The sequence below is a fragment of the Anoplopoma fimbria genome, chromosome 10 (genome assembly GCF_027596085.1).
Source record: "Anoplopoma fimbria isolate UVic2021 breed Golden Eagle Sablefish chromosome 10, Afim_UVic_2022, whole genome shotgun sequence".
In the NCBI taxonomy this organism is placed as follows: domain Eukaryota; kingdom Metazoa; phylum Chordata; class Actinopteri; order Perciformes; family Anoplopomatidae; genus Anoplopoma; species Anoplopoma fimbria.
This window is the reverse complement of record NC_072458.1, coordinates 8,028,585-8,040,830: the sequence shown is the minus strand read 5'-3', so window position 1 is coordinate 8,040,830 and position 12,246 is coordinate 8,028,585. Positions and strand designations below refer to the sequence as shown.

The following is a 12,246-nucleotide window of genomic DNA, read 5'->3' as shown; positions in this document are numbered from 1 at the left end:
CCAACCTGGTTATTGTAACGTTTACGTTGAGTTTACATATTTGTTTGTATTTAATGCTCTACCTCTTAGTCGTTCTACTGCTCTAAACACTGGTTTTGTAATTTTTTTGAGGTTCTTTCCAAGTCCAAATCTGGTCAAGGCTGATTTTTTTTTTTCTTCCTGTGATGTTGGTCACATGTTATTTTCTGCATGTACCAAATGCTTACTCAACACTATTTCTGTCGTGTTCCACACAGGTTATAAGACAAATATCATCTAGTATATGTTTTCAGTTAGGTTTGCAGTAGTTTAATGCCTATGAGTTATCACCAAGGTTGTGCTGTCTGTTGCATCACACAGCCGACAGATTACGGGACGTTGCATTCCCAACTTTCCCCCAAGATTTTCTAAAAATGTTTATTTGTGACTTTTACCCCACATTGCTTTTTCTGATTGGGCAGCATACTGGTGTTTTTTCTCATTGATCACTGATCCGTACCTGTCACACACCCAATTATTAAATCCAATAGCGACCCCTAGTGAACTTTTGTTTTAATTACACGTGTACAACAAGACTTGAAGAATTAAACTTTTTCCTCATTTGAGGCTGCCAACCTGCTTTTTCTCCAAGGTTATGTCAAGTCCATCATCAGTAGCTTGTTCAGTAACAAAAAGCATATGAGAAGTAAAATGTCTTTATTTCATCCTTTTTTTACATAACAAAGAAGAAAACTGTGAAATCCGCTCAGGACACAATTTATTTGAGCTATGACAGTAAGTGAACATTTGCAGAATAGTGCAAAACATGTAAAAAGGTGTAACAAACATGTTTCCTGTTGTTGTGACAAAGCTGGTTAAAATACTGACTGGTCAAAATAACAACTGACCTCAGCTGTAATCATCCTTACTCAGCATTAACACAGCATGCCCTGTCCTCCTCTGTGACAAAGATCTGCAAGACACATCACATTATTAGCTCAGCATATCATGTATGTTTTCAAATGCAGATTTTAGCACATTAACCCAATGTCACTTCCCAAAGTTACACAAAAAAATATTATTTCATCCCAATATACTTTGACCTTACTATTCTGTTCTTTTTTGTTTAAACTGTGTATATTTAATTATTTTTCCACCTTTAGCAAGCAAATGCATTGAAGGTGAATCCTGGCTCCTCCGGGACGGGGGGTGCTGTGTAGCCTGGTTTTGAGTCATAGTTCGGGTTTGGCAGCTCGCTGTCAAAGCAGGCCCACCGAGCGTCTCCTCTGTCCGCACAGCACATATATGCTTTGGTCATAGTGGAAAACTCTTCCATACAGAACTGGGACAGGGTTTGTTTCCACTGTGAGGAAAAACAAATGTGCAAAACACATTTTATTCTCACAAGTCCTCACCACTTTAAGTTCCTTCAGTAAAATCTTTCCTTTGTATTTGGGTGCAGAAGACTGGCTACTAAAAATGACACAGGTATCCCCTAAAAAATGTAATTGTCTATTGTCTTTTTAATCTTTCTACTGGATGCTTATCCTGTATGAACTGAGCACTTAGGTCCTTTTGTTACCATTTCTTTTGATATTCATATGTAAAAGGCAATACATTCAACCCTTTTTTTTATGTAACTGATTTTTGTTATAATTCTGAAATATTAGTAATTACAGGAGGTATTTTTTTGATCATGGTGCATTAGAGAAATGATACCCTTAATTTATTATTTTATGTTGCCAAAGATGACAAAAAAGGCATTTTTAACTATCAGTTTCTGGTGTATTTCTGTAGCAGGTAAAAACCTATACAAATATATTCATACTATACATCTAATTTTGGGATTTTTTTTATGAATATATAATTGGAATATTAAATATTCTATATTCAATTCTTATTAAAAAAAACTGATCTACCTAGTTAACAGTCATATTTCTTCACTTTATGACTTTATTTTTCATAAATAACAGTTTAATATAATTTCTCCCCCACACAAACACAGGCAGAGACTCACAGCTTGTTTGGCACAGCAGAGGATCTGGTCGCTTTGCTGTGCTATCTGTCCGCTGCAGCACAAACTGTACCACGACTCCAGGCGGTTGATGGCGCTTCCACGGCGGCGGAAGTGGCTGACCCCGGAGTTCGGGAAAAAGCTGGATGAGTATCTGGGACGGCCTTGACCTTGATAGCAGATGGCAGCGAGGTTCTGAGTAGTGGGACAGGCAGGTGGGAAAGGCACGTCAGGCTCATTGAGAGAGTTTCTCTTGGTCTCTGTAGAAAAATGAAATAAAGCAACACAGAAGTTAACAGCAATGCTATTATAAAAATATATTAAGTATAAATGCTTAAAGAATCTAGAGGAAATTACCTCCCACATCTGCACCATGAATAGTCACCAGTGCAATTATCCAAAATCCTGTGAGGCCTCCAATTGAAATCATAGCTGTGTAGTTTGTCTTGCCAGAGCTTAAGTTGCTCAAAGATATTGCGACTGGATCTGCAATCATCTTATATTCTTATATGGGGCAAAGGGAGTGAGACTGTGGGCGTGAAGTGGGGGTGTAAGGGAGGAGAAGGTTGGTGTGCGGGGGGTTGTCAAGATAAAAACAAAATTAGTTTGAACTTTAGGGATATCTGCTGATGTATGCAACAACTATTTGGTCTCAAAAGTCTGCAATCGTAAGGGGAATTAAGTATTCCATGATGATATGTGCTTAACATATTTACTATCATTAAAGTGAAAACAGAGCTATTTCTAATAACATAAACGCTGCCTTACGCCTAATGTAAACACATCTTGTCATGTGTATTTTTATGGAAGCAGTGATACAATTCAGTGGATTCATTTCCTATAACACAAACAGTAGCCAGGAGAAAACATACCCAGTCAAACGAAATATAATGAAATCGAATGTAGATAAGGGAGTTAAAACAACAAAAAGAATGAATCCCACTTGTCCTTCAGAGCAAAGTTAACTGTCTCTAAGTGTAGAGCATCAGTCAAGTCATTAAGCCAGTGCGGTACTGAGGGGAGTTTCTGGTGTTTTCCAGCAGAACTTTCTTCACAGTTATAAGGCCATAGGCAACATATTTAAGGCTTCCTTAATGTGTTCAGTGCCTCTATTGCACCAAGGACGATCAGCTTGGAGTCTGGATACAATTTCAGCCCTCTGCGGAATTACACTCAGCTCCTGTGATAATATACCTCAAGAAAAATGCTGTGGAGTTTACTTTTTGGGTATTATAGCAGCACCATAAATTTAAATAAGTATTGTCTGGCATTTATAGTGTACAATATGTTGATAATTTAGACTGTCATCCCAGATATCTCCACACCCAGCTTTCTTTCCCATTCATGTTTGATGATGTCTGTGGAGGGAGAGTTAGGGCTTTGAAATCCATCATATAAATGTATTTTCAGTGCTTGAAATAAACTAGACAAAGTTCTGGTTTATCCAGTTCTGGTTGTTAAGTGATGTTTGATATATTTTGATGACATATAAATCTCCTACTGAATAAACGCTATTGAATTCCATTTCTAAAAAGGCCCCAGGAAAAGCCTTCATCAGAACATCATCAAGTTTGAGAACTGCTGTGAAAAAAACACAATTCAGGATTGTGATAGATAGAATCTCATAAGTTTGCTTCTAGGCTACTTAAACTAAAACTGCAGACCATCTGAACCGTGACAGAAAGATGTCAAAATGTCTTCCCTGAAAAAGGACTATTAAAAAAGTTGAATTCCCACTTTTTTTTTTACATGAAAATTATCTTAAGAGAAGAAATCTTGAGCATTTGTCAGTGACTGGTTAAAGTGTAGGAAAATGTGGCACAGACTGACATGCTTATCAAAACAATTCTGATGTCTTTCCCAGAAGTCAGCACTGGACGGTTAACTCCCACAACTCATTTTCAAAGACTTGTCGAGTGTGCTTTCTGTTATCTGTTAACATGTTACAGATACAGACAATCCCCAATAAAAGGAGAACATCTCATCTTAATAGCGTTATCTACTATGAGAGGAAAGGTGGACAGTCATTGAATCACTACCCTTTTTTCTGGCCCATTTAATATGCATTTTTTAAAAGCTTCGTTTAAAATGTGATATCAATTTATTTTATCTACATAAGGCCCATCAGTATTTGATTTGTCTGTTTGTGTTTCAGGTGTTTTTGAGGTGTGACTTAAGATATGATATAGTTATCACCCTTAACTTGTGTTCTGTTATCAAATGCAAACTGTCGCTGTCAAATAATGAGTCATTGGATTTAAATCCTTTTACTGCATGTAAGTGTTGCTCCATTGTAACACAAACCTTATTTTGTTATTGGTTTTGTTATGTTGTATCCAAGGTGCTTTGCTAGCACATTTATCACACTACGATTTTTTTTCATTTTGTCCAGTTTTGTATTATTTAGTCTTGTTATGCAGATAAAATTGACCAACTTTACTTTCAAACTCAACGGCATTTTCACAGTCAGCAATTCAGCAAATGCTGTGCCATCGGAAATCATGAAAGTTTTTTTAAGAGTTGTGTGTATGATGTGTGATTTTACAATACCATGAAAGGCTCCTGGTGTAGCCATTGCCACAGCAACGGAGTCAATGTGTCCTAGCGGAGGACAAAAGACGTTTGTCCGCTATCTGAAATGAACAAATGTGTATTCACAAATGCAAACATTAAAGGAAGGGAGTGTTCTGTCACCAGACTCTCAGCGAAACTTATGGCACTGTAAGCTTTGTATACAGTAACATTTCACTTGCCACATGTTACCCTTTCAGCTGTTCTAAAAATATCACTGCTACATAGATGCATAATGAGACAGACTCTTGTGGGCCATCTGAGATGTGTGCACTGATCAAGAATGTCCGAACATGTCAACCAGGGGGAAATGGTACCTTTGCAAACCAGGTGATCCACATTAGAGAATCTCCAGCTACCTTGTCTTTGACTTCCAAGGCACCTGCACCTACACTGCAGTTAAATCGTGTTATCTGGAGAGTTCATGGCTCAGAGCCCTCTCTGTGGTAGTGGAGGTTGAGACTACAGACAGACCAGCCAAATTTGTCTATAGCCAAGTTTGTTGCTGCTACGAAATAATCAACTTAAAACGATTATGGTGGGTAACATTGTTCGGGGGACTGTTCTTCCTCTATTTCCTTCATACATTCATTTTAACCCTGAATTCCTATTGATAATAGATAACTTGACATCCAAATTAGCATAATATACAAAAACTTAACAAAGATGATCTTTTTTTGTGTTCTCCAGGTTAATGAACCGTGACAACAATTCCTCTTAACCTCAATGAGGGACAAGGGAAGTCTTACAAGAGGGTTTTCACTATACCATCATAACTGTCCGGCTGGCCTGATGATATGTTCTACAAAGTCACTGTCACTGTTCCTGAAAACTACCAGACAAAATCAGTGGTCTGTGTGGCTATATTAACGAGATCGAGACAGATGAGTTTGAGCTACATGATGGAAATATTACCAAGGACGTCCAGATCTTTGCAGCAGCCTGAAAAAGGGACCATGCTCGGTGTGGTCTGTGAAGATGGCTGCAGTGGCAAACCAGTGACCTAAATGTAACAGCGCACTAAAGGAAATCTTTCAGGACGTTTGTAGAATCATTATATATTAAACTGGTTCCTTTACTGCCTGCCACAGCTGACCACGTCCTGAGTCTTACTACGGAAAAAATAAATTAGAAAACCAGTGGATCAAACTACTGAAGATCTGCCTATAAACTTGGTATGCTGGAACTGAATTATAGTTAAATTTGCAGGGAATAGATTCAACGCTCCCCTACCTGCCATATTTAAATACATTGACAAGCTTTGCTGGATGTTTACACCAACATAATATGTACATTATAAGAGATCTACAGATAGTATAAAAAATGAAAATAAAACAATTTAAATCACACACTATGTCAAAAGAAGTATATACTTTTTGTTCATGGAAATCTAGGAAATTTACAATGTTTATTATTGTACTATGCTCACACTCAAATGCAGATAATAGCTTTACTTTGTTCTTTAGATTGGAGAGTCTATGCTATCTGACAACTGCCAGCAGTGTCGCAACGGTACAACATCTGGTGAATTCGAGTGTGAGGAATTTTCATGCAGCGTTACAGAGTACTGCCAGCTCAGCAATGGTATCCTAGTCTGACATCTTAAACAGTGTTGGATGGAGACTGGAGGCAGTGGCACGACCCGCACTACGGCCCAATCCCAATGTACCCCCTAAGGAGTTAAACCCTGAACCCTCAGGGACTTACTCTCGTCACCTGAACATCTTCCAGGCTTCCCTCACGAGATGAGCGCTAATTGTCAAATAATTGATTAAATCGTTTTTGTCAAAACAGCTTCAATAACAAAAGTAAAAGAAAGGGTTAATGAATACACCCGCTGTGTAATATAGTCGCCGCTTGCATTCATCTGCTTTCATATGTTTTTATGTTCCATCTTTAATTCAATGTTAAAAAAAGTAATTGCCAAGCTGAACACCCATTAGCCGTCCTCTTTGTTCACCTTTTTTTTATCTTACGTCTCCAGCTTTCATTGGTAACCCTGTATTTAACGTCCCTTTGCTATGAATTGTGGGTAATTCCTTCAGGCAAAGTCTGCAGTAAGGCGGATTTACTGAAAGGGTTCAGAAAGTGCTTCAAATTACTGCGAAAGAACCCTCAAACCCCTTGAGGATTTGAAAGTGATACAACTCTGCCAGGACTTTGCGCGAACGCACAGCAAAGTGTGTGAGTCCGTGAATGTGGAGAATGGATTTGGGCCTATCTCTGTCAATTAGTCTACACTAGTAGAGCCGGTCGTCCTTAAATCAGAGGATTGGCGGTTCGATACCTGACTCCACTAGTCCATGTCGATGTGTCGTTGACTTAAGACAAATTAAATTGCTCCCGTAGTGCCTGCGGTGTAATAATGGGTAGGAATGTTAGATAGATAGTACTGATGGGCAGGTGGCACATTGCATGGGACCCCCTGCCATCAGTGTATGAATGGGTGACAGACAAGTAGTGTAAAAGCGCTTTGAGTGGTTGGAAGACTAGAAATGCGCTTTTTATTTAAGTTTAAGTTTATTAAGTCCATTTACTATTAGATCATCACACGCTGTGACGACTGAGCAACCAACTGGTTCAGATAGAGATACTGGTGTGAGGTTATCATCTACTTTAATGACATGAGTTTCACTGTTACTGACGAACAGGCGACCTGGTTGGGTATTTATAAAGGAGAAGTTCCACATTTTGGGATAATCTCTTATTTTCTCTCTAGACACGTTCACACGCGTGCAAAATCAACATTGGCAAGTAATCACCTCCGTTCGTCTCCTTTTCTATCCAAATGTATAATGCCTCATTTGGTTAATCATGTGTTACATCATATATTATTTGGTGACCAAAAATAATATAATATATAATATAATATATCACTGTGTGTTGCAGAAGATGGTCTTATTTTGTTTATTCATAGTGAGAAAAAAAAATATAGGGAAATATTTATATTTTTTGGTGTCATAATGGGCCCCCCCCCATTTTGTATTCATTTGTCTTGTTTCCAAACAGATGTACATTGTTTATTGAGTACACAGTAAAATGCATCAGCGTTTCTTTGAGTGGTTGATATGTTGATATTTATTTCCAAGCAAAATATTACAGACGTTTGACTAGACAAATATATCTTTCAGAATCTCTACAAAATTTAAAAGAAGCAAGGAATGGGATTTACATGGATATGGGATTCTCTATATAAATAAAAATAATTTCACGAATCAATGATGCTGTCAGTCTGGTTAGTGCTGAAGGATGTTGATCAATGCCGTTGATGAAAAGCTGGCAGGACCGAAATTTACTAACCACTGAAAAAGAAACAGAGAAATACATTTTTTTCAAACTAAAGCAAATTGTAAATCATAATTATATAATTATATAATCTGCATATAAAGATCTGGAAGAAATAATGACAACAATAATCATCTGATTTACAAGAAATCTCCAAAAGGTATGTGCTGTTCGGTTGGATTTGTAATATCCTGTGGAAATTGGTGCTCTATGGGTTCATAGTGTCATTATTTGTAGGCATAATTTATGTTGCTTACCACTGGGGGAAATCAGGAGCCTCCCACTGCCCAATGTTCAGTGACGCAAAGGCAGACGTGATGACTCCACATGCTCCACATACCATGTCAGCTACTTTGTCGCTGACAGTAATAGTGAGTTCATTAGTGGAACTAAAGGACACCTGAAGGCTTGAATCTAAGTTAATTGTCACTGTATTGTCAGCGACCACCACTTTAACATTGTTCTGTGAGAAAGTGGTTTGAGTCAACGCTCTTCCATTTTTCTGTGAAAACAGAGTGAAAACTTTATAGTGACGTTCATTTTTCAAAGTAAGATTAATGTCATATTTTTATCCAGACACTTACAAAGACGTTATGTTTGCTGTCGACTTGGATCACCCCTTCGTTGAAGAACACATACACAGCTGCAATTGTGTTGACACCAGGAGTGCACATCTTCAAATTCGCCACCACCCTGAACCAGACTGATGTTGAAGAGACGTCACAGCTCTGGATAATGTCATAGGCTCCTGGCGCTGTAATGGTACCCAGATCCCCATTAAATGCAGTGAGGTTCCCATTGGCTTCCAAAAGGCAACGCTGAACGTGGCAGCCCATCACGCCATTCACGACCAGGCATCTCTCGTATGGGTCACATGACATGTTTTGGGACAGAACTACTCCAGAGGCCTGACAGATGTTAATCCTGTGACAGTCATCAATTATGATGGTCTCTCCAACCTGCAGCAGGGATTAATTATAAACACAGTAGCTCAAGTCTCAATTATGACAAGAGTTTTTGATACACTGTCCCCTACAGTTTAGGAGAATATTGATTACAATATTGGCAGAGAGGAGAAACTGGCAAGGGATATTAAAGATCCAAACATTTCCTCAGTTCACGTCCATGCTAATGTGCATGCGTTCATAAATGTAATGTCAAATGTGTTCGTCACAAACCTTTGTTAAAGGCGAAAATGCATTTATCAGCAGACTGAATAATATCCAGGTACACTTCATCAGATCTAGTCTTCCTGTAATAAATTAATGGTATTTTTATCTTCTCACCATGTAAGTTTGGCCATTGAAATAGCAGCTGCACTGGTCAGAGGGCACACAGCCAGTTCCATTGTAGAAGTAGTCTTTATCACAGGCACATCCCTCAAAACAATTCGTTGTGCAGTCAACGATGTCACGGAGACCAGGACATGGAGAGGTACAAGGCTGTACACAGGTGTCATAATGGCTGCCAGCACCGCATGTAAAAGCTGTAATAAAATGATAGTTAGTTAGTTATTGTTGTTTTTATTTGATTTTTACAGTAAACGTAGATCTGTTGAACACGTGTAGGGCTAGAGATGGATAATACAGAGTGCAGTGAATAATAAAAATGTGCAGACTCACGGCAGAAAGAAGCACTTCTCCAGATCCCAATCTTTATGCCAAAGTCTTGGCAGTCTAACATGTATGCAGCGACGCTGTGACACAGCATGCTTTCATCATCGTTGGCCATGCAAACATCATAGACACAATCTCTGAAGTAGGAGGCAGGATCAATTACATCATGGCAAGCAGCAAATGGACCATTGGTATTAGTGATTATTGAGCATTTTGCCTTTATCGCAGCTTCTTTAGATTTGTCACATTTGGGGCACTGGTCGCCACTGCAGCCATCATCACAGACCACTCCAGGAATGGGCACTTTCCACGCTGCTCCAAAGGCCTGGAAGTCCTTGGTCAAATTTCCATCCGGCAGCTGGAACTCATCTGCTTTGTCATCATTAAAATTGCCGCACAGACCACAGGTTTTGCCGTTGTAGTTTCCAGGTACAGTGATAGTGACGTGGTAGACCAGATCGTACGTGACCCTCAGTCCAAAGTCGGTAATAATGACATCATTTCCCCCCTCCTGATAAACCTTCACTGCACCGTTGTTGAGGCTGAGTGGAAGGTGATGTAGGACCCCATTTATCTGCAGAAATAAGTCATTTTTTTGAGTACTTTATTCTCCTTTTACATACACTTGTCATTCAGTTATATTTATTTGACTATGAACATTTGTGCCCATTTTGACTGTTTATGATGTCTGTTATTGTTGTTGTCTTCATTTGCATAGTTCCCTAACTCAGTATCCCTTAAACCTGCAATAACTGATTTGTTTGCATTGGCATATGGCAAACTTTCATTGCAAATATATAGCTCTGATTTTGGTCTCTACCAACTATATCTAGCTGCTAAATGTTCCACTGTGTTCACAAGCTAGGTGCAAACTTTGTCTGTTGTTTGGTCAGAGAGTTTAATGGAGATGGTTTGGTTGTGGGCTGGAAAACAAAAAATAAGCTGGAACTCCAAGAGGATCTGCAGATTCAGTTGATAATTCTCAGTAAGTTCATCACTAGAAGTGACCCCTTTCATATTGTAACTATGTTTTCACATTGACATTTAAATAAGTGTTAGTGTAAAATATACTTATAATATTATTATTGCCTCGTTAAATAAAATAAATCGCATACCCAAACCATGTTAATTTCATTATTGCGAAGGATCAAGACGGTCCCGTAAACTGTCACCGCTACCAGTTTCGTCACTGAGACCTTGGGATCGTCAGACATAGCATACCACTTCTCATTCTCCACCGACACGGAGAACTCGGGGAGCTGCTTGGCGCTCAGGTGGCAGCTTTCAGCGGCGATGTAGGTGCAGGTGCCTTGGAAGTCATAGGCGGTGTTGTCAAAGGTGTTGTAATGTGGATCCCCAGAGATGGAGCAAAGTCCTTTTCTCAAAGGCTGACATGATCGCACGTTATTCGTCATCTCACACCTCTCATTTGTGCCACAAGAGGACTGCTTACACTGCACCTAATATGAAAGACATACCTGCTTAATCATTGTTGAAAATGTTGCGCAAAAAAAAATAAAATCAGATAACTCATTCAAACATTCTGTTAATGTCATCCTTACTGTGCCGTTACAGGTGCATTCCTTCTGGCAAAGGGCATCGGGGTAGAAGACCTGTCCATGCTGGTAGTATTTACCCTCAAACACGCAGCCACACTGGTCGGCAGGCAAACATTTACCTCCACTCAGCAGGTAACCCTCATCACAGACACATCCTTCCATGCACTGAGATCCACAGTTTGGGTCTTTCTGACATGACTTGAGACAGCCGCTGCCACAGAGCTCATACTGGCTATTTGATGGACACTGGGCAGCTAGAAAGAAGGCAGTGTCAGAAGTATTTCAGTGATATAATGGTTCACGAAATTCACAAGATTTTGATAAATAGGAGATGTCCTTACCACAGAGCTGAGCTGACCTCCAGGAGTACACTGTGGCACCTTTCAGCTGGCAGGCGGCTGTGTAGGCGGTCAAAGTCTTGCACTGCATGTTCCCACTCCCCTGGTAAAGACAGACATCATAGACGCAGTCGGTGAGGAAACCTGTGGGGTCGACCATGGCGTGGCAGTCACGGAACGGGCCTGCAGGGTCACTGATGAGGCCACAGTAACTGTCAGTATTGTAGGTTTCTTTCTGAGTGGCGCCACAGCCTGGACAGGGGCCGCTGCAGCCGTCTACGCAGCCGGGGAACGTGGCCACTTTCCAGCTTTGACCGAGCTGCTCAGGAGTGGGTGCTTGTTTCCCATCTTTCATCTGCATGTCGTCTTTGGGGTTGAGGTTGTAGTTGCCACAAAGACCTTGCATTGCGCCCATGTACGTACTGGGAACGGTGACGATTGCTACACTGTTCCAGTCATAGTACATGCTCACTCCAGAGTCCATCTCAATAACAGCAAACCAGCCTCTCTGGTAAAGATTGAGTTTGTTGCTGTTCAGCGTCAAAGGGAGGTTGGTGAGCTCGCCATTTACCTAAAAAAGATAATAGTGTAATAGAAATGTCATAAAGTATTTTGTACACTCAATGATTAGCACTACAAAATAACTTAATGTATGTAGAGCTGCAACAATCAGTCAATTATGAAATAAGTCTATCAACAAAATTGATTGAGACCAATTTTGTTACTAAAGCCGTATAACTGAATATATCTGTGTTGTGGACAGCTGGTTGAACAAAACAAGGCATTCAATGACGTCACATTGGGCTTTAGGAAGTTTTGATGGGCATATTGAATTGTTTCCTTGTGTTTTATAGCCTGAACAATTAATCAATTAATTGTGAAAGTAAGCTGCCAAGTAATTGATT

At 39.7% G+C, this 12,246-nt stretch overlaps 1 protein-coding gene across 1 annotated transcript; it reads right to left on the bottom strand.

Annotated features, from left to right (window-relative positions):
• Positions 1–753: 753 nt before the first annotated feature.
• LOC129097754 (extracellular matrix protein 1-like) lies at positions 754–2,437 on the bottom strand. The gene is made up of 4 exons (XM_054606654.1): positions 2,330–2,437; positions 1,976–2,232; positions 1,116–1,321; positions 754–931 (listed from the first exon to the last, which is right to left on the bottom strand). Exons 1-3 carry the CDS (start codon positions 2,400–2,402, stop codon positions 1,118–1,120), a joined length of 534 nt encoding a protein of 177 aa, XP_054462629.1. The 5' UTR covers positions 2,403–2,437; the 3' UTR covers positions 754–931; positions 1,116–1,117.
• Between the last annotated feature and the right edge of the window lie 9,809 nt (positions 2,438–12,246).